At 40.6% G+C, this 24,062-nt stretch overlaps 1 protein-coding gene across 1 annotated transcript in view; it reads left to right on the forward strand.

The window, feature by feature from the left end:
* Window positions 1-336: 336 nt before the first annotated feature.
* mtnr1bb (melatonin receptor 1Bb) overlaps window positions 337-24,062 on the forward strand; it is a 44,483-nt gene continuing 20,757 nt past the window's right edge. Inside the window, exon 1 of the mRNA XM_074611159.1 lies at window positions 337-1,440. Within this exon, the coding sequence (XP_074467260.1) occupies window positions 1,233-1,440 (208 nt within the window). The 5' untranslated portion in view covers window positions 337-1,232. The remainder of the gene's footprint in view (window positions 1,441-24,062) is intronic.

The following is a 24,062-nucleotide window of genomic DNA, read 5'->3' on the forward strand; positions in this document are numbered from 1 at the left end:
ACCCGGAGGACACTTTCCAATCATTACATTCAGGCTGAATGAAATGATTTGAAGGTATCAGAGCATTTGATTTATTGATTGCTGCTGGGATGTAATGAAAATTTCAACAAATATAATTATTTTTTTTGAAGATTACCAACCTTAGCTTTAACACAGGTTTTTAATAAACCTAATAAATCCGAAAAATGTATACATATATAATTTTAGACTCTTTAGACTAAAGACCTGTATAACATTTTTGATATCAATTACTTTCCAAAATTGTCTCGCGCATCATCTGTGACAAATACTCCACATCATAAGTCACAGTGCACTGATTGGACTTCCCGCAGTGCAGACCCGCCGCTGTGTGTTCACTTAGAGCAACTCCCGAGCATTGTGCCTGAGATCAAAGGAAGATTCTGGGAAGTCACGCTGGGAACAGGCAGAGAGGCGATGAGGGGGATCTTTATTTGCACGCACACCTCGGCGTGGTAGTGGGAGATGGAGATGGAGCGAGAAAGCGCGTCTCTCTCTCCATCCTCCGTGGATTTCTCCAAATCCTGCTGTGTTCCAGACTAAAGGGTCTTTCTCCGTGATATTTACCACAGTGCCTCCTCGTCACCACGCACAGCGCCGGTTGCGTCGCATGGCATAGGGCATCAGGAGGAATGGTTAGGGGGAAGACGATTTTGTTCCTGAGAGAAATAGAAAATTAAATCAGAAGACTCCCGAGGCGGTACAATGGTTTGACATTTTAGAAACGAATAGCCTTCTTCTTTTTTTTTCTTTAACGTGGGCGCATGCATACGGATGGGAGTCAGAGATGCCAAAGCAGCGAGGTACTTGAGGGGGATGAAGACTTATCAAGATCTGAGTGGACCGGGCCTTTTTTTTTCATTATGAAATATTATCTAAGCGACAAATAATTGACATTTTCTCACCAAGGGAGGAGGTGTGGCACCGGTGGATGGATGGATGGATGAATGGATGGATGACTTTTGCGCGACGATAAAGAAAGAAAGCGAAGAGTAACTTTATTTAGGTCACACGTGAGCAACCACATAAATATCAACTCGTATCGCCTCAAAGTATACAGCAGAATTTGACGCGCGCTCTTGTGGAACTCTGTGGGATCTTGCTCGCTCCATGTTGCGTTCAAGACACACCGGTACCGGCGGTACCTGCGGGACTTAAAGGCAAACACAGCTGGGACTCTTTGGAAAGCAGCAGCGTTGGTCTGTGGGCCAGTGATGCCGGACACATTGACACTCATAAAGAACCGGACAGAGCCACGGCTGGGCCAGCTGGAGCGCACTCTGGCCACGGTGGGCAGCGCCCGCCCAGCCTGGGTCATAGCCATCCTGGCCAGCGTTCTGATCTTCACCACAGTGGTGGACGTGCTGGGCAATCTGCTGGTCATCATCTCGGTGTTCAGGAACCGCAAACTGAGGAACTCGGGTAAGATCTGATATTCCCTTTGCAATGATTTGATACAATCACAGAGGTGATTGGTGATAATAAGTCACATTTTGAGGGAAAAGTCGTTGCGCACTTTCTGTCTACTGTATAGAACTTTCATTACTGTGGTAGTACACTGTTAAGAATTTCCCTGTAAAATAACAGTAAAGAACTGGCAGCAGGGTTGCCTTTGTGTTACTGTCGCTGAAATGTACAGCTTTGTACTGTTAATGAAAAATACAGTTTGAACTGTTTTTTTTAATTAATTTCACAGTTAATTTACTGTTTAAAGATGCATTATATAAAGCTGTTTTCACCTTTCGTTTACATTATCTTACTGATTTGTTTTAATGTACTATTTAGGTTGTATTTTTTACATACATTTTAAATACATTTGCCTAGATGAATAGACTTAGCACGTTACAGGCCTAGGAATAATCACACTAAATACAATTAAAGGCACTTGTTAGGAAAAAGGCTATAATAGACTTGTTGACACTTTCCCCAAAATGTCTGTCTATAGCTGGCTGCAAGCACAGAATGCAAACCATAACAACATGTGAGTGAAGAAAACAGAGCTAATTCACTGATTTTCCAATCATGTACAATGTACAAGCCTCACATGTGCAGATCAGGTCCCAGAATTAAAAAAAATCTTTAAATTAACAGCAATTGTTTACAGTGCAGATAAAACATAACAGGTAAAACACACACAGTTATAAAGCAAATAAAACAGGTAAAGTAGATGTAATAAATAAATATAAGCAGAAGTGTGACACTAGAAGTATAAAATATAAAAATAGATGTAATGTAAACGGAGGTAATTGCACTTGTAAAATAGGTAGGGTATAGATGTAATAAATATATCAAGGATATATTGCACAGATAGAGGTATTCACATTCAGTGTATTCATATTGCACAGATGTATTGTTTGTATATTGTTTGTATAATGTATGGCTGTATTATGTAAGACTGGTGAATTCTGGGTAAAGTAAATCTGCTTCACCCTGCATTTCTTTTTCCCCCAAGCTGCTTTTGCGCATTTCAAGTTTTGACCCACAGACCTTTGAGCGCACTTTGCCCCACAAAATATCACCAGTGAACCCAGTGACAACAAATATTCCAAAGTTCATTTTATATAGCTTTAAACACAAAAAAAGTACAAATTTAACTGAACTCCCAGCACATAATCTGTAGTTTCAGCTAAATGCCTCTTTTTGGATTAGGGTGTCAACCTACTTCTGTCAGCGTGCTTGCAGCCAAAGCCTATAGCTCCGTTAATAACATTATCCAGAGCACCATTCATATCACGCTGAGGGGGGAATCTGTGCAGGTCACATGGCTGCTGATAAACACATTTAACCTGAGCATTTTCCAGTTCACATACAGTGCATTAAAGAATAACTGATGGCCAATTATGTCTCCACAACTTGATATCACACTATAGTGACTTGCTTTATGCCTTGCACTATTAGAGCTGCTGTAACAGCTTCTGTCTTGTCTCACTCTTCTGCTCTTTGACAGTAAAGTTCAAAAGGTCATCTGACTCACACTTTCTGTGTAAGAGCAAGAGGTTAATAAGCCCAGGTGAGCCCCTTTTGAAAAGCTGACTATAGTGTAGATGAACCTATTCTGACACGAAATGTGTGAAACTTCCCAGGAGACGTCAGTGAAGCATAAGCCAAATCATAAAGCATTTCACTGAACCCTCGCTCCAGGTAAAAATGCACCGTTGAGAGTGTAATTCAACTCTTTTGTGATGATAATATACCCCTTTCAACAATTTTCACTGAATCATGCACAGTTGTTTTTTTTCTGTTATTAGTTTACTGCTCCCCTTCAGTATTATCTATACTGACAGTTTTTCCTTATGGGAAATTAATGAAACAAATTATTCCTAAAACAAGTATTTCACCCTAAAGCAGTGGTTCTCAAACTTTCTCTGTCATTTGGAGGAAGAAAAAATGTCATAATAAGGAAAAAATGCCTCTCCGAAAAGGAAATGTGTATAAAGGGTCTTTTTAATGAAAATAAACTAATAAATAAAATAACAAAATAAAACCTGCGGGTGTTATCGTTGGAGAAGCACAAACTCTTGCAGGAATAGCACTAAGTCTGCCCTGATGCAGGTAACCTAGTGGAAAGGTGCTCTTTAATATTCACTCCAGCTCAAAATCACCCTCAATCAGAAAAGGCAGCAAAGAAGTCTCCAAAGGGAATTAAAGACCAGAGTGTTCTGGCTGAATCTGCTAAAATGAGGTCTGCATTAAGTGAAGGAAGGATCAGAGTGTCCTGGGTGTTTGTTTCTCCACCTCTCTTAAGCCTTACAGAAAGGGCGTAGTCACGCCCTGATTGGCCAAGAGGGGAAACTCACCAAGCTGCTCTCAGTTGTTCATTAGGAGCCATCAGTTCCCAACACCCTGCACAACAGGTGATCGGAATAACCTCCAATCAACTCAGGGGAGTTGTGACATTCAGCTAAAATGAGTTGGGAAAAGAGAAATGACAAGCAAAGAATGAGGGACTTCTACAACGTGACTGGGGTGTAATGTTTCTGAGTGTCTTCTTAAATTGTTGGGTCTCCTGTTGTCAGAGTTTTCAGACATAAAATACACACTGGTCTCTCCTCATGTCTCACCACATATCACTGAGAACCCAAGATCCAGATAGGCGTCATCTGGGTTATGTTCGAAAAGTCAAAAAATTCCGTCCTAATGACTTTTTCCTAACCACTTTTGCTTGACCTCAATGGAAAACGTCATGAGGTCAAGGAAAGATGAGAAGGAGAATTCAGAAGGACTTAGGAAAAGACAACCATGGTGTTAAGAGAATCCGACTGCACTTACACTATAGGCTCAGTAATTATGATGCGACGGCGGCAGATGTTAGTGACGCGGGTCTGCTGTGGTGAAACTACAATGTTCTGAGGATGGACTACAAAAGGCGCCGCCGCCACCCCTCGTGCGTTTTGAATAGGTCTTTCAGTGACAGGCTGTTTGACCCGCGTTGTGTGAAAGAGAGATACCACTGGTCCTCCTGCTGCTGGAACACTTTACATCGACATAAAAATAAAGGATTATCTGACCTAACGTGGACAATCGGTGAAAAACATCACTTCATTACCAAGGTTGGAACTGATATAAACAAAGGAATATATGATAAATATTGCTGCGTCACTTTAAATGCTGGGATGGAATTGTGGGATGTTATTCTCTCTCTTCTCCTTTGGTAAAGAATTGTCCAGTGTATCCTATGCTAAAGGAGATAATAAAGGAAGCATTGAAGCTCCTTTCCTTAACATTTGGTGAATTTGAACAGCTCGTGTCATGGCTGCTACTGAGGTATTTCCGGGTCATTTCACTCCGTTAGGAACCTTCCTAAGCAAAAAGGACTATTCGAACGCAACCCATATTTCCTTTCTGGTTGATTACTGTCAGCTGAGCACGTTGTCTTGTTAGTCTAGGAGGCATGGCCTGTTTTTATTTTCATCCCTGTCAAATATCAGTTCATTCTGTAAACCAACAGACTATCTGTCTGAACGAACACCATGGCTATTGTGATACAACCCTGTCTCCTACAAAATGATGTTCCCATACAACTAAACTGCATTCTCAATTACGTTTCCAGGGAAACGGATTTTCTCCCGGATTACGGTCGCAGTTTTAAACTGTTTTAAACACGTGGTTAACATAAATTAAAACAAAACAAAACAAAACAAAAACGCGACAAAACTGCTTGGTTAGGTTTAGTAAAAAAAACATCAAGATTTGGCTAAAATGAGTATGTTTGTTACGCTATTAAGCTACGGACGTAAATTAAAATAAGTGAACGTTGATTTTTGGTTTTTCAGGACCAGTTGTCTCTTGGGTGAAAGTCCTGTGTTTGTTTGACCCATCCAACAAACCCGACGTCTTCCTTCCTTGGACTTCTTTGGACTATCTTTACAAACGTTTTTGTGACATGTCAGAAACAAACGTGTTCCTCTGCGCGACACACTTTGAGAGCTACTGCCCTAATGGTTGATTTTTAAAAATTGCTCAAGAACAAATGTGGCACTAAAAACTTGTCAAGATGTATATCTTATGCAGTAAAGTCTGCCACACTGTGCTGACAGGCTATTTTGTGCTTTGTCGGGCGACAATTAGTGCAGAAAAATATGCATTTATTTGCATAGCCAATAGGATACAACCAGGAGTCTTTCTTCCTCATTAGTCGATGGGTAAAATACCCTGAGGACTGACCACAACAGCTACTTTCCTTTCATTTAGGGACATTATGCACTTCTTATGCACACTTGGGAAAACATTTTTTTCTTTTATTTCTTTTCAGTCAGCTGGACACAGTCACGGGAGTGCAACCCTGTCTTGTGTCTTCAAAGAAAGACTCCCACATTCTGCACTGTAGCATGGACTTTTTTTTTTTTAATTCGGGTTTATGTAAGGTTCAGCTTATTCCTAGCTCTGAATCGCCTTGGACCAAGGCTATTTATTTATTGAAGCTGAGAAGTGGAAGTTCTCAAGAAACACATTTGTAAATCAGGAGCAATATGTCAAGTGTAATTTCATTTGTGTGTAGCGTAACCTACAAAATCCTTTTAATCATTATCTTATTAGACTTCACGTTCAGCGACAGACTGAAAAATAAGGGCCATGGATTTCTATTATCTTCACCAGCATAAGCAAAATAATGTTGAGTTCAAAATGTACATGGTAGCACCACTGCCTTCACCTCAAGATACTACAGTATATTCCCCATCATTCAAAACACCAAAGTATTAAGCAATGATTTTAGACTTTTTAATGTCTGTTAAATAACGTGCTTTTCACAAAATATAAAGAACAAGACTTCTAACAATAGGTCAGAAAATATCTAAGACTATAAAATATTCAGTAACTAAGGCCATTGTTTAAACATGGGTGGATTTCTTCTTTACCCAATTGAAGTTTGGGTTAGCAAGAACACAGAAGTTTTCACATTACTATATTCTCATATACTGTTTGTTGCTATACCTACGAAAACTAATGCACTGTAATTGTATATATTGCATGAAATCAATTCATATGAAATCAACGTAATCTTGAACCAGGAGGTATAAAGAGTGGCAAACGCCACACAGGGAGGATGTCAGAGTGGATGGGTGGGTGAAGGAGACCTGTGTTTGTATCCAGTGTGAAATCAGAAGTCAGCGTTGATTTATTTGTGATATAACGTCCGTAGTTAATTAACGCCACTTCAGTAGTTATTTTAACCCAAACCATGATCTTTTCTGAAACCTAACGCCAAAGTCACACCAGGGCACAAGTGTGGCCTGCTGCGAGCTGCCATGCAATGTCTATGAAAAGCTGCGGCGGCCGCACTCGAGCTCGGCTGTAGCTACGGCCGTTTGATTCTACGCTGAAGTGCGGCCAAACTAAAAGTTGGGAAAAGTTTAACTTTTAGTGGCGAAGTGCGACCAGAGAGGACCCGCGGCCAATCAGTAAACAGATCCTGTGACTTCTGTAAAATGTTGACCTGTTGTTACAAAGAATTTCTTCCTGCCTGAAGCACACGAACATGCCTCCTGGCCGCAGAAAAGTATAATTATTGCAGTGAGCCGCAATTCGACGCTGCCTGGTGTGAGTTTGGCGAAACCAATAGTTTTGTTGCCTAAACCTAATAGTTGTTTCCTGTCTAGACGGAAGTTTATTTTTGTAAAGACTGTATGCATGTAACGAGTGGAAATTGATAAGGGTTGCGGACATTCATCATGTGTTGCTGGACACTTGTAGGAAAACGCACGAAAAATGAGAAAATAACTTTTCGTAAGATATACAAACTGTTGTATGAGGCTATTTTGCTAAAACAAAAGCCAAAAAATCCTCGCTAATCTATCCTCATATGTATTGAAAATATCACTGTGCAAGAGGTGTCCCCAAAACAGCGGGGTATTCAGTTAATGTTATAGCTAAATAATGCAAGCTGTCATTAGCATTAAGTTTGTTGGCTAGCTGGCTTACATTTTTGGAAGATTGATGTAGATAGCACAACGACTAGGACAGGCTATTTTCATTTTATATTCACTGATAATGTTAGCTGACACATGACCTAACAAGACAAAGTTACAATTGGAAATTCTAGTTGTTTCATAGGTCTGCGTCTGCTTCACAACACCCGTAACACCCGTAAAACCAGTAAAAAGGTGTGACGCTCCTGATTTGATGCAATCAAACAAAAGTCTTCACACTTCTTGAGTGAATAAGACAGAGATTATGTCCTATCAAAAAAAGAGAGAGAGATTTTACAATCTTTATCTCTGACGCTTTTCAGTTTTACTCCTGCATCATGTTGATATAACCCTTTTAAATATAAGACAGCAGTCTTGGGAGTACTTAATACAATAGTGAGTGCATGCTGCCAACAACAACTGTGGGAGTGTTTTTGTCCCACGTAAACCTCACACAGCACACACACAATGTTATTCTATAAAAACCATCATATTGGATAAGATCATGTTCGGCACCGTGATCACATTTACCCTTTGGCAAAACATGCTTATCTGTCCGCGGAGCCTTATTCAAGTGCCACTTGTGCTTTTTAAGAGGGAGCGCTCTTGGCTTGGATGGTAGAGTAAAGGGGTAGATGTTTCGCTCAATTAGGACCATGACACCACCAAAGGGCAGAGCAGCAATTTTTTATATTGCAGGACACATAGTACACCTATTAGTCACATCCACAATCGCCTGCACAGGGATACCTTCGGTTTACGGCTTAATTAAAAATGACCTGTTCTATCCTTACGTATCCTTTCTTTATCTAATTTTAGCTTTCCTATAGTCTACCTCTTCAGAAAGAGTGCTTTTAAAAAAAAATACCTTTTGTGGGGGGGTTTTTCCACTTACATGATGCACTTCTGCCTTAAAGCTGAACTCTCTCAACAGCCCACTCAGCAGTTGAGAAACCACGTTGAACCCACAGTCATGAACTCGAAGGACGGCAACTCTAGATTGAAACAACCCACTCAACAGGAAAACACATGACTTAACAACAGCACAGAAGAAGCAGAGGGTAGCATATGATTACCCACTACAGTTGTCGTTGGCTTTGCATAAGTCCCTGCTGTGGCGGAGTGAGCAAAGTAAACTGACCGCTGAGCGTTGGAGCACAATATTTCGCCAGATGCTGGGTGGGTGGGCGAGTGATGACTAAACCTGCGTCATTCTCACCTACACTAAATAGGCATGCTCTAGTAAATATTATAGTACATAGTCATAATTAGTCTGATGCTGAATTGGCACCAAACTATGTTATTCACACTAATCCAAACTCTGATGCATGTTGGTCATGTATAGCTACATTACGCACGCCCTCTCATATTTTCCCCTTTTTGAAAGACCTCAATGTTTGATTTAAGGGGCTTTATCTCTAATCAGGTACTATTGTACAGTATATCAGCACGCTTGTGCCGCGGACACAATCACACATTCATGAGCCATTAGAGCCATTTGTCCCCTGAAATGTGTCTTTGACACGTACACGAGGACTCTAACGTACAGATGCACATAAAGAATTTTCAGGAAAATGCAGTACAGAAAGTCTACACATCTTATTGCAATATTTTGTATGAATGTGTGTGCGAGTATGTGAAAGGTGTCTTGTACAGTTGTGTGGGGCAGATATTTTTTGTCCCCCGGGATTTGTCTTTGAAGGAGCGTAGGTGTTGCAAACCTTCAAAGGTAGTTAGACAGGATCACACATTACAGAGACTCTCTTCACAGAGACTTTATTTACATCATATCTCTCCACCTCCCTCTCATTTCTTCCCCAGCTACTTTCCTCTAAAGCTCTCTGCCTCTACAAAAATAAGGCTCAAAATATTCCTTAGTTAAGACTGAGGCTTGAGAAAGAAAAAAGAAAACACTCTTTACCCAGTGCAGTGTTTCACATCTAGTCTGCCTCTATCCATGGTGCTGAAACACTGAAACCCCAGTCTCTTTGTTTGTCTCTCTCCATGGCGCTGAAACACTCAAACCTAAGGTCTCTCTCAATCTGCTTTCTTGTCTGTCCTTGTGTTCTTTTGAACATCAGTCAGCCCAAAAATGCTCTTCCAATTCAAAGTTTACATCTAGTCAAATGCAGTGCAAATAACAGAAGGGTTGGAAATGTTTGGCTCCAAAGTATGATGTGAGGATCCGTCGACAAGGTGAGACCGGCCACTCATGGTCATCCAAGGTGAGAACAGTCTCACCTGGAGAAGCTTAGTTCACTGGTTGAGTTCCTCTGATGTCTGGCATTTTGAACATATAATTCCTTTTGGAAGATAATGTTTGTTGCCAAATTAGTTTATGTTGGACAGTAATGTTGTACAACAGCCTTTGTGTACTTTTTGTATGTGACGGTGAGGAAATCTTCCCACCGGTTAATAAACTTGTGATAACACCGGTGTTACGAAATGTGAAATTTCACAAGAAAAGATGACGGTCAATATGTGTAGCGCGCTTACTTTGATTTTACCGTCGGGTGGCTGTGTGTCTGGTCTCTCTGATCCAGCTTTTGCTGCGGGGCCGCAGGGAAGTTACCTGGCGCCACTGTGCCGCGCACACCGGCTGGGACCGCGCCGTCCTCCTCGCAGCGATTGCCTCATTAACGTTATGGTTCCCTTATAACATTGGGTTTAAATCTGAAATATTGCCAAATAGGCGCGTTTGCTTTTCACTTTGACACCATCAACTGCCATCTCTCGGTCAACTCTTTCTCGTCCCGGATGTGTGAAATATGACACCTGCTACTCTGAGCTGAGACTCTGTATGGAGCAGACACATTCACTTCCAGTTTGTAGCGTCCGCGGTCCGACTATCTACTGATAACACACTTATACGCCAAAATGAACTAAATGGGTTTTATTTTTGTAAAAAAAAAAGCAAAACAACAGTGGGGAAGGTGGGTACGTAATGTTATCGGTGTATGCCCAGCCACCGCGACAAGCCTATTATCAAATACAGTATATTAATGAGAAAGAACACATAGTGCGATAGAGTGGAGACCTGTAGGCTGCATCTGACAATCCGGCCTCAATCCAGTCAAAAGCTCCAAAAAAGCTTTTCTTTGGTTTCCCCCAAAAAGCCTGTTAGCGGAGCTTTGACATGAGGTATTTTGCCACAGAACAGTTGCACAGTTCTGTTGAAGTGTAGCCTAATCACTAGAGCCCAGCTGAGCTGGAGCAACTCTTGAAAACCCAGGCACTTCTGATGATTATTTGGTTTGTGACAGCTGGTACTGGCACCTGAAAAGGCTGCCTTTTTCCTGGATAAAATAAGGGACTATGGTTACAAATGGGTTTAGACACCATAGTGTAGGTGTGTAGTTACGTTTGATGTACTGTGTTGGCCCCCAGTGAACGAATGCGAGTCAAAACATTATCCTCAAAAGTTTGCAAATGAGTGTTAGAAAAGTGAGACAGAGAGAGAGAGTTTGCGTTGTTATTTTATTGGACAGTCCCTAAGTCTACATTTCACATCTTTACATTTTAGGCATTCAGCTGACACGTTAATCCAGAGTTTCTCCCAATGAATAAGTACGAAGGATTTCTGTGTCTGGCTCGGAGACATTTTGACAGTACATACGGCTGCTGGCAGACTATTGCAAGGGATCTCTCTGAGCACTAACACCATCCCGCTGCCCTGTCTATACTGATACTTGTTAAGAGATGTACATTAACCAACGATTTAAGCGATGGGCCGTGACATACAGTGCTTTAAAGAGAATTAAGAACGACAGCTCTCCTCTTTGTACGAGGAGAAGAAAAGGTATTTCCATTGACACATTTACAAGTGACATGTTCAATAAATGTCAGCCAGAACTTACCCATTGTATCATTTCCCCTATTTATCAGGTCATAATATACTTTTTCATAAAATATGATATTACCAACCACTGAAAAAATCTTTCTTCCAATTCACTTGTACATAAATTACAATCTTCTTGCAATGTTTAACCTTGCTTTGCTTAAAAGTGCTCTATACAATATCCAGAGCATTAATATAGCAGCAAACAACTATTAGCTATGTAAAGATGTAGAGGAGTAATGTCTACCTGAGCAGAGAATGAAGTCACTCCCCCTCTGGGTTTGTTGTAATCTGAGCTTCTCCATGCTTTGTTGACATAGCCGGGCTGGCCGTGCATGCTTTTAGTGCATGTTTGTGCATGTTAGCTGGAGCTGCCGGTTGAGCCGTTGCCATGAGAGCTGTGCGGAGGCAATAGAAATGCTTCCAGACTTACATTTTACACCTTTAATGGTGGAAAACAGATTACTTTCATATTAGAAATATATTTCAAAGTGTCATGCATGGTTAAAAGTGAGATTTTTTTCACTTAATTGGCAATTGCTCCCTTGTAGTTTGAAGATGGTGTGGTGCATCCAAAATAAATTGAGAAACAAGTTAGAAAGAGTTGAGCACACAGAAACAGGAATCGTAAGCTATCTGGGTAGCGCTGTTGTTAAAAGTGACTTCTCTTCCAGCTCATTGTTTATTTCCTCCTCCTCGAGCAATAATCCATTTGCTATTTTGTGAGTCATGCTACATACGAGAATGATACAAGAAGCAAACCATCAAATACGCTGGAGGAAAAATCACAACAGATCAAACAAGTTGTGAGACACGGGGTATATTAAGTATGTAGTAGGAGGTTCCTTTTATATTTGTGTTGCTCTTTTTGATATGAAACACTTTGAAACCCTGGTTTCAATGTGTCAAAAGGTGCTGATTTACTTACTTGCTACACTAGTATCTTGTAATTCTTGGGTAAAAACCTCAAGTCTGAGGTGTACAATGGATTTTAATATTCTGCTCATGAGTTTTAAAACATAGTTATGCCCTTCATTTCCACTATGACCCAGAAGGAACCCTCAGATCCTCGGCTCTTTTTGGTTTCTACGATAATATATGCTCCAGAGTCGACCAAGGTTTTTTGCCAAGTGGGCACTTCGGTGTTTGATTTTAATTCATTAAAATCAAAAACAGGAGATCAGACAGCTGAACAGGTTGTCAGATCGATGAGGTTTCTCTTTAATGCTTGAGGAGCCGTCTCAGCTTTCTGCTGCACAGTTAAAGTTTTCCAAAACAGACAGCTGAAGGCGGGCTCATATACCATCCACCCGACGACCCCCTTGGAACCTTTTTATGTGCGTAACAGAGGAGATGGAGAAGCGGAGGCAGAGACAGAGAGATCACAGAGCAGGCGGAATTGGAAATGGAGGAGTGTTAAGCTGTAGCTCAAGAAAAAAAGGGGAAGAGATTAGACACACGGGCTCTGTTGCTGGTTTGATTTGAATTAATCCATTTACTCGATATTGAATCATTTGGAATCGCGCATGAAAATTGCATTTGACATCCCATTATACATCCCATTGTGACAAATATTAGCCACTCAGTCTGGTTTCATCATGTAGTTTCATGTGGAATCCATAGGGGAGCTGAGTTGCCACTGATCTATAATGCATGGGAGGAGAGTGTCTGCGGGGCTTTGGGGGATTTTCTGTATGTGTTGAGGCTTTGCCATATAATTCTTTCATCATCTTGTTTTACTGTTTTTTGTCTTACTCAAGAGTATTTAGGCAGAAGTGAAGGTTGGGCTTGACTGCTGGGGATGTTTTTCAGCAGCTTTAAGTGCTCTGGGAGTCTACTTTTGCCTGAGCTTTGCCCAGACACTGTCCTGTATCTTTGGGTGAAGCATGACTTCTGTAATTCCCTTGAACACAGACAGCTGGATAAAGGAAGCAGGACGAGCTGAGACCAGCTAGATGGAGGCTAGAGAGAGAAAGAGAGAGAGAGAGAGAGATGCAAAAGGAAGGTTTGGAAACAGCTTGAAAACAGAAAAACGACAAGGACACAGGCTATAAAATAGAGAAAGACAGCCCAACATTTAGATAAGAGAGGAAAAGGACTGAAATCCCTCGCTATGAAAAGCAGGAGAGTGATGCTGCTTTATAAAGGGAAGAGGCACAGCCAAGACAATGTAAGAACTACTGTCATGTGTCATCACAATCACCCAGTTGTTATCAGTACTTTAGTGCCGAGATGGGGGATGACTCAATAGCACAAGTTTGCACATATGCGCGCACACACACAGCCACTGACAGAACAATTTCCTTTAATCTCAATAACCATGAACACGATAGATTGACCCATTTAATCTGCAAAGCAGCCGATCAGTAATTTCATCCCTTTTATTCTTTATCCCGTAATGCCTGCCGTATATCCCCATATATCCATAATGTATGCGTTGAGATCATTTGAAGTGCATTATGTAACAGTTTCTGAAAACCCTCAGGCAGCCGTGGGTGAAGAGGTGGAAGAAGCGAGGGATTCACTGTAAGAGAAGGAGGAGAAAGAGAGCGAAAGGAGGGAGGTGAAATGGAGAAGATGTGAGAAATTAAGGGCAATCTAGGATGAGAAAATGAGAATGGGATATGAGAGGGAGGGAGGTGTGACAGGGATGTGCAGGACTATATTCATGCAAACAAGACAGACAAACAGAGTGTTTGTTTGAGGCAGACGCAGCGAGAGACAGCGCAGCAGGATGAAAGCTCCTTCCTAATCTGCTCTCGGGATGCATCCCTACAGAGATAAAGTAAATGTACATAAAGGTTTTGAGGCCAAATGTGAAAAGTATGATTTTAAATGCATCCGGGAAGTTATTTTATATTTGATTTATACAGGAATTTATGTTCAGATTGCGGTTTAACTGTGATGGGCCTGGTCCATTTTTTTGGTAAAAACTTTACAGGGGCGATATTTGAACTGAAAACACTCACAGCACAACTGATATCACAAAGCCAAAGAAATCGGAGTGAAATGCACAACAAAAAGTTATAATTTGCAGCCAACTGTATCAGCACAAGATCGAGAGCTACACTTTGATGTGTCACGCCCCGTTTAAATCATTCAAATGTTGTCTCTTGCCAGCGGTATTTATGACACTGAGTGCTTCGGTTAAAATCAAATTAAAGACGGAAAGTGTTTTCATACAACTAGTTTTCTATTCGGTATACCCCTGAAGTCATGTTAAGTAGCCTACAGCAGAAGAGAAATCTCATTAGAGATTGGCATATAATCAGCCTCTTCCAAAAAGATGAGATCTGTGTAAAGGGACCATCTGTTTCGGATTGATTTGAAATAACCCTGAATTGAATACATAATCAAATCTTATTGATTTCAACTCATGCAGAGTCTAGTCTTTGAAACTCAAGTTGAGATTCCTGCATAAATTCATTTCCCCTCACTTAGATTCACCTATTGAAAGTTTTTAAACTTTTTTTTATAGATATTTTTTGCAGGTGAATGTGTTCAGTGACTTAGACAATGATAGTTGTCCATTAAAACAAGTTAAACTATTATGATTTGGAAAGGCTCATCAGACTAGTGTCAGGACTTACTCACTAAAAATTACATTCAGACTAAAGTAAAAGGTGCTATACGTAGCTTTCAGATAATCCTTGTAGTGACACCAATGGCCGTTAAGTGAACTGTTGGTCTTGTTACTTGCGCGAGCATCGGCCAAAACAGTGACATGACATTATATAGCCTATATACTGTGTATATATATGTGTACTTAGAATAACGTTACTATCTGTACTGTTACTATATTTCATTTGGACCATTGGCTCCATGATAACCTACTAACTAGCTTGCCGTTTGCAAATTACTTCAACAGCTAACTAATCGTCAGTTAGTCTTTGCTTTGTACCGTAACATCGCTCATTGTTGGCTGAAATCAATACCATTTGTCGTAATACATAAGTTAATATGCATCACGTTAGCTGGTGAAGTAGGCAAATTAACCAACTAACATATTCACTTGGAGATTTTGCTAGTGATAATGTTAGCAAGCAAGCAGGCTAAGATTAGCCAGCTAGCTGTAACTCAGCCACGCTGCATGAATCTGCGTTGGTTGCTTCATTATGTTAGCCAAGCTAGCCAATTTAACAGCCACATCAGGCTGGGAGTCTGGATGAATTAGCTGACGTTATCCACTCAAGATAGTATTTTGCTATGGTAGCTACACGCTGTTGGCGCTGTAGGGGAGCTGAAGAGAGGCAAGGCACTCGAGAGCGCGCATAAACCATCACATCCTTTACATAGAAATCCATCCGCAGGCTGTTATAGGCAACCGTGAAAGTCGGGGAAGGTCTCAGTTTTTAAGTTATGTTCAAATTTGTTCACACATTGGCAATGCAAAACAATGTAAATTGTGATATATAGTACCTTTAAATCAGCAGAAGGGGTATTTGGGAGTAAACACACGACAGAAAAACAATCAAACAAAGTCGCTTCTCTCTCGTGGCGGCTATGTCTTTTGGTTTCTGTTCTTCTGTTTCACAACTCCCGATAAGAGCATGATTTCTGTCCTGGTAGAACTTGGCAGCTGGGACAGACCATTTGAGCGCTCAACTGCTGTGCATCCAAAATGCTGATCAAACACAGAATGCCCAGAGAAAATAAAACCCTTGAAAGGTTGCAGTCAGTCGACTGGACGTAATTCTGTGATTCATGACGTGAAAAAAGCTACACCAAAACATTTTACATAATGAAAGAGATTGTGCTTAAGAGACGGCTTTTGGTGGTTTCATAATCAATAATTTCAAAAGTCATTTCTCCCCTTGTGCAGTGCAGCTTTAATCTAGACTTGTATTTTCCCAATGTTCACTGTTATAATGATGAGCTAAGACAGCTTTCTGATTTAATCATCTGCTTTGCTTTACAGTTCAGTGTGCACTTCAAAGGTCAATCTCCTAGGACTAACCAGACTTAATGTCTGCCTGCTGCACTCAGTAGAAAAGCCAGTAAGCCAAAGCATCACGGGATCATGTGGGTCCAGCGTGTACATTTACCAAATCACATATAGTGTAATGTATCACTAAGAATCTACTGTGCAGAAGGGTGACCTGTTTTCCACGGCGTAGGAATTTGTAGGCTACTTTGCATCAGCCTCTGTCTTAGATTTCTTAACTAGACGTTGAACTGTTGCAAATACCCTCTGAGTTTCTAGACAGAAGGAGGTGTATCTGCTGTAAAAAACTCACAGCCAGCATGTGCCGCCAGACTGAGCAGGATGGCATTTTTAATGTGGAGGAATAGAGGGGAAAACAAATAGTTTATCATATGTTATTCACCGTACAAGATAGTCAATAATATTTCATCTGTTGTGAGAGGCAGTTTGAGCTGTATTAACAGCCTTGCAAAAGCTCAAGCCCAAGAAAAGAGTATACAGGTCTTTATTTTCAATATTATTTCCATGCATATACGCATCTCCTGCTTTCCTACAGAGTTGCAATTCATATATTTTTTGAAAACATATAATCACCTCAGGAAAGGTAGTTGTGATATTATGACGTGCTGCTAACAATGTCCCTTGGTAGTGAACATTTTGCTGCCTTTTAATGGATGGACTTGCATTTATATAGCGCCTTTCTAGTCTTCCGACCACTCAAAGCCGCTCTAGCTCCCTCTCAGCTTTTCTCTTTCTCTTCTTCTCTTTTTCACCTGCGCTGTCCAGTTTTCCTCCACTCTGCTCGGCCACACACACTCCACGCACAAAATGAACATTGTGTTGATGCGTATCTGCATGCGACCGATAATGTTGGCCCTGACACAACGACGGCTTTTTGCTGTGCCGAGCAAAGTGTGTGTGCCTTGTGCCATTTTTGCTTTGATTTGCACATTTCATTTTGCATTTCTAACACTATCAGGTGGCCAGGCCACCCGGAATTCTCCTAATGCTTACAAGGGGATCATTTTATCATCTTTTGATTAATGTAATTTTCATCGTCATTAGTGCTGACCCGAATGCCAAGCTTTGAATACCTTTGAATATTTCTCACCGAAGCTTCGAAGCCCAAAAAATGGTATTTGGGACAGCCCTAATCGTTATTACTTTCCCGTATTAAACAGGCTTTTAGACAGCAGTGGACATCTCAAAGAACTCTACCCATGAGGCCTGTTCAACCCGTTCTCACTCCCAACGCGTCAAGTACCGCAGCTTTGTCAGTGCCCCTCGGCAACAATCAGTCAGAGCTGACCTGGAGCCTGCTGTCCAGCTGATGTCTGTGAGAGCCGGCTGTCAATCACTCGCGAACTCCCATCAAATGGTCAAACTAGGCCACTAGCTCTGACTGGTTGTTTTCCTCCGCTCTGTGAAATCTTGCAGATGCCATTAGGAGCACTGGAGGACACAGAGGCACATGTTTTTTTCCAGATTACCTGTCTCATGCACTACTGTCAGGATATAGTGACCGTTTTATTAAAATTACTTTTTTTTTGCATATTTGCTCCAATCTTGTCTTCTTCAGCTTTAAAGAGTGAGAAAGTCTGCGTAGGGCGGGTGGTAGACGTGGTTGGTTGGGTCAAACAAACACAGGACATTCACCCAGGAGACCACTGATTATGCCCCGTGTGAAACCAAGTCAGTGTTGACTTGTTTTACCTTACTTTTGTTACATAACTTACGTAGCCTACTTAATACCAGTTACACAACGCATGTAACGAGCGTCCCCGACCCGCCCAAAACTGCCCTAAAGCGTCATTGTTTGAAGCGCAGGGCCACTGACCGAGCTGCAGTATGTGACGAGTTTTGGGTGAGGATGTGTTGGCCTGTTCGTCAAGTAAGAAAAAGCGTCTCATTAATCCAATGGGAAGTGCAAGTTTGCCCATTCAAAATGTAATTAGTTGTAATAAAGCATGTGTTGTTTTCACCTCAGTTTAGGAAAACTGGTGATTCTTCCAACGAATATCCTCCTCCCAACACCAAAAGTGAGCCGCAGTTCACGAGGCTGCTGTTCTGCTTGAGAACACATCATTTAGAACAACATGATGTCAGCTGCTGCTAGGCGCACATACATACTATGTGTGGAACCTCTGCATGTTGGGGAGACAGGAAGTGTTTATCACACCTGATAGAAAAACAACCTTGTACCTAGAAATCTGGCACTAAAACGTATCGACAGGTTATTTTTGTGCTGTGTTGATTCTCGTGCCCTGAGGTCAGGCAGGAAAACAAGTGCATCGCTAATGTGGCATGCATTAAAGATACAAATTGAGAGGCACTGACAATGGACTGGAAAACATGACATCAACCATTCATGGTGCCTATTAAAATGTTGATGCTTGAAGAAGTTGGAGCAGCAAGGATGAGAAATGTGAAGATGGTTAACAGATTGATTCATCAGCGATTACCCTTTTAATTACACTTGGTGGAAAACATTTATCATTTCAGGCCATCAAGCATTCATCAGAGCTGTTATATTATCAACATGATTCAGTGGGATGTTTTGAAGAAAAACACAAACCTTTAATCTTTTCCACCTTGTTTCTGTGTATTAGTCAAACTGGTGACGTGTTGATAAAGTCACAGTCACAGCCGGCCTGAGGCAGAACTGAACTAAGCAGCTGCTTATGGTGCCACGGCAACAAGGGATCCACACAGAGCATGAAAAGGAAAAGAAATATGTTGCCAGACACATTATTCAAGAAATATATTGTTTCAATGTCAGTCTGCCTTCTGATTTATTCTTAGACTTTAACAATCTTATTGTTCTCTTGTTGCACATATTACAGATATAACGCTTCTTTGGGTTCCTCTCACACACTTTAACAGGCTACTTTATCAAAAAGTAAGCACAACTACAAGTCAAGTATACCTTTCTATAGGCCTATAAGGCAAGAATACTTAATTCAACTTTTCTTAAGTATGTCTTGATCAAAAGATTAAGTACAAATAGGCCTATAAGCCAAGTATACATAGACTTTTCTGTATACTTGTCAGTATGAGCCAAGTATAGTTAGACTTTTCTGCATACTTGTCAGTAGAAGCCAAGTATACGTAGACTTTTCTGTATACTTGTCAGTATGAGCCAAGTATAGTTAGACTTTTCTGTATACTTGTCAGTAGAAGCCAAGTATACTTAGACTTTTCTGTATACTTGTCAGTAGAAGCCAAGTATACTTAGACTTTTCTGTATACTTGTCAGTATGAGCCAAGTATAGTTAGACTTTTCTGTATACTTTTCAGTATGAGCCAAGTATACTTAAGTATACTTTTGCTAAGTATATCTCTAATAATTACATTAAAAGTAAACTGAAAGTATATTCTTTTATTTCAAGTTTAAAAGTGTGATGGAATTTTCCATCAATTCCTCTCTTATTGGTAGAAAGGTCAGAGTGTTTGTCAGAGTGTCCCTCTGTTGACATTATTGGGTTGGAGTCCTGTCTAGAGGAGCCACCGTTATCTGTACAGCTGTGCCTGTAGTGGAGACCGTAGAGCCAGTCGCTAGGGCAACCAGGGTCAGAGATGCCGGAGGAACGGAGTAAGTCAAAACATGATAAGGGGTAAGACACTGAGCACCGGGGAGGAAGGACAGAGTTGTGAGGCCTTCACGCAGAGAGCATCTATTGTGGAGACCTGACAATTCTCCTTGATCAAGCTTCAATAAACCTTCTTTTGTAAGACATCATCAGCTCCGGACCTCTTCCTTCCAAAGTTAACTTGTGTATCAATTATTCCATCACAAAAAGAAGAAGAATATTAGAATAAACTTCAAGTTCCCCATAACAACTTATAAGGTGATGCAACTTATCCTCATACAACGGTTCATATGATATCTAAAAGTTATTCCTCATTTTTCGTACGTTTTCTGACGAATGTCCAGCAACACATGTCAATTTCTGCTCATTATGTGCATACAGTCTTTTCAAAATAAACTTCTGTCTTCACAGGAAATAACTTGGTTAGATTTAGGCAACAAAACTACTTAGTTAGGTTTAGAAAAAAATCGTGGTTTGGGTTAAATATGGAAGTGGCGTATGGAAATTACGTGTCAGATAAATCCACGTTGACTTCTTTTAAATATTCAGTCATATTTTTTTGTAAATGTTCAACTTTTGCAATTACTTTACCTATTAGGAGGAAAAAGTGAAACAGATTTTTACCAGGTTAATTTTCTTTCTTTTTAGGATTTTAAATATAGTTATCATTCCTCTGCACTTTTTGCATATTGCAAAATGTTAAATAGTAGTTTTTAGAGGTTGGAAAAAACATCAACTGAGCTTCACTGTGTTGTACACTGGTTTGTTAGTTTTAGATGATGGTTTGTATCATCTTTCATTTAGTTTTTATGTAGCAGGCTTTTTTATGACCATACAAAGCAATGTGGTGTGTGCAGTCACATCTGTGCAGGTCCCCTCCATAAAACTTACCAGTGTACTTTTTTGTGTAACCAGCTGTTTCATCCAAGTTGAGTTAAATTTTCCAGTGGGATACAGTATTCTGACATCAATGAATGGCAGCGGAACAGCAGGCTCTGCTGTCTGTCTGTTCCCTTCTTACCGGAGAGCACTTCAAACTTGATGTTGCCTGAGTCGAAGAGACTTTCTGTGAGCCAGAGTCCTCTGCTAAAGAAATGCACCACAGAGAGGCAGAGGAAGCAGGATGCAGCTGATGGTGCTGCAGCCCGCGGTTGGACAGCAGCTAGCCAGGCTGCTGAGCGGCCTGCCTGGCCAGCAGCAACATCATCACCTTTAGCCAAGTTTGATGAGGACTGAGCTGCTGGGAACCAACAGGCAGAGCTGACTGGCAGTATTTGCGCAGCAGTTGCCCACAGTTGCCAACAAAAGCTGCAGTAAATTACTTCACTGCTGTGGGTTTCAACATGGCCTGTTATTTTTCTTTGGACTATGTTGCTGACACCAGCACAGAGAAGGAAAGTGCCGACATGTGTGACAACAGGAGGTTCGAAACTTTCCTCAAAGATAAACTGTGCAAAGTGGAACCAGAGGCAACCTTTGAGTAGAAACCTTTGTGTTCAGACTAGGGATGTCACAATACCAGAAATCTAGTAGTCGATACCAATACCAGTGAAAATGTCTTATTCAGTGTTCGTTGTACTTAGCTCCACTCTCTTGTGTCACTTCTGGTTGCAAAAAAACAACATGGTGACCCCAAAAACCAAGATGGCGATGGTCAAAATGCCGAACTCGAGGCCTCAATACGGCAGTCCAATGGGTGACGTCAGGGTGACTACTTGCACTTCATACAGTCTATGGTATTTACAATACTGTACTATATGTTTAGGAAGTTCTTTTGTTCAAGATCCCGTATATGTTTAGGAAAAGCACCCCACTGTCTCAGATTTTACTATTTTAACAGCAAATACAAATGCCTTTGTCACACTTTTTTGTTGTTGTTGTTCAAGCACCTTAAATGACCTATTATTTCATTATAGTCTTCTCTAAATTGCAATGGGGGAAGTAGCCCGACGTTGTGTCGCAAAAAATCTCAGAGGAGGTCGGAGTGAATTAACAAAATGTGTGACTTTGACATGGGAGATCTCTGTTCATCTCCAGTTCCTGACCTTAACCAAGTAGTTGGCAAGTGATCTAATTGTTTAGGTATGGGGACTGTATATGGCTTTTCGACAGACTAGTCATATGCAGATGGGAATACTTTTTCACTCTCCCCATTAACATTAAACACAATGCAGCCATTGTACCACCGGCTGCTCATTTCACCTCCCTGGCGAGCCCCAGAGACCTGCTTTAATCTCCGGCTCTTTGATATAATCGCAGCGCAGTCCTCCATCACGGAGAGACGAGCAGTGCGGACATGTTAGAGAGAGCTGGAGATAAACTTAAGCTTCCTGTTTGGCCTTGTGTCGAATGAACTTGAACTTTCAAACACCGAGTCCTTGAAACTTCTGATGTTTCTTGGGGGGAGTGCTGTGATCGATACCACACTTTAACTTCCCTGCAGCCTCTTAACTGCTGGATTTCACAGATGTTTTCTGATTATCCTGAGACCCTGAAAACTCTCCCTCTCTTGCTCACTCACTTTTTCCCCCTCCTCCTCTCTTTAAAGGTGTACATATTCAGTTCAACAACTCGTATAGTCGTATTGTCTTAGAGGCTTGGTTCACCCAAATCAGCCAAAAAAAACACCAAAAAAAACTTTATTTTCCAAGTAGATGTTTTATTTTCCTAGGTTTTGAAAAATCTGCCTCTGCAATTTCTACCATACCAATAGTGAGAGATTTTTTTTGTGGTTGTCACATTTTCGAAAAATAAAATTTTTTAAAAATTCAGCAGCATCTCTTTCCACAAACAGTGTCCTTGTTACTTTGGATAACCTACAGAACACACTGTCACTAGTTTTCAGACTTAAGTGAGATTTTCTATTTCCCTTAATATATATAAAATATATATTTATTAAAATATATTGGCTTTAAGTTCTGGTGTATTCTGCCATATTGTCACGATATGCTCCAGTGCTATTACATAACATGCTGGAGCTCTCTTATCAAGCCAATTTCTTTTTGTTGACAAATCATGAGAAATCATTTGGCAGTACTCATTTTTGGGAGACTTTCATATGGACTCTGGCTGACAGCACATTCACAGTGCCCGAGAAAAGACATCACATTCACTATGTAGCACATTCAGGAACACTGAAGAGTTATTATTCCATTTTATGTCATTTTGTGACACAGCAGGCTATAATTTTACTGACCAAAGATTGTATACGGTATATAGTAAATTGCAAATTATATTTTTACTTGAATCTTAAACTGACAGCTCTGATACTGATACCTATAATCACAAAAACGATACCGCTTTTAAATAGGGCTGTGAATTGGCAAGAATCTGGCGATACGAATCATGATTTAGGGGTTACGATTCAATATATTCGGATACTGTAAGTAAGTAAAAAAAGTTACCTTTTTATGCAATCAGAACAGTGGGATTTGCATTTGCATTTATCACAGTCCCTGTAACATTGAACATCTTAACACTACTTTGAGAGGGCACATACACTGAGAAAGTGCATATCTTTGCAATGAAATAAAGTATTGACTGAGTTAATCTTGGCATGTAAATTATTAATTAAAAATTGAGTGTTTTTGAGAATCGATACAGTATCACATATCATGATATTCAATATCTTCCTACACCCCTACTTTTAAATAGATTATGTGATATCATGATTGCCTTTGCTATTTAGCAACCTAAATGGTTCTATGTATTAGTCTAGTTATACTTTGCTCATCCATCTACCTTGCCACAATTCTTTGGTTTCAGATTTATACACATACTGTATGGTGCTTATGTTAAGTCCTTAGCTTTTCAATCCTGTATTGTGCAGTCTAGAAATGTTTGAGCAACAATTACCCGGCCAGAAGTACACCCACTGAAACAAACTTTATTGATATTACTGTAGTTTGCTTGGAATTACTACAGTACCATTGTATGAAGTGACAATTTTGGCAGTGTTAGTTAGATGCTCGGAATGGGAAATTCTGTTCCTCTACTTCTAATATTAAATCACCACAAAAAGAAACGAAAAGAATAAAAACAAGTCAGAGTTAAATGGTTTGTGTGCTCGAAACCCATTCAGCATCACGGAGCGTGGCCATGACACTGAAAAACATTTTGCGAGACAGTTCCTGAGGGTTTGGGGGGTTTCTGTGTGTGTGGAATAAAACCACCTGCTGTGAATCCTTCACTCATCCCCTACACCTGACAAGCTTTTTCATCACATCACATCACATCACATCATTGTACTGCAGTTCCACCAACGTCGTCCATATGCTGACTTTCTC

The sequence above is a fragment of the Sebastes fasciatus genome, chromosome 16 (genome assembly GCF_043250625.1).
Source record: "Sebastes fasciatus isolate fSebFas1 chromosome 16, fSebFas1.pri, whole genome shotgun sequence".
NCBI lineage: Eukaryota > Metazoa > Chordata > Actinopteri > Perciformes > Sebastidae > Sebastes > Sebastes fasciatus.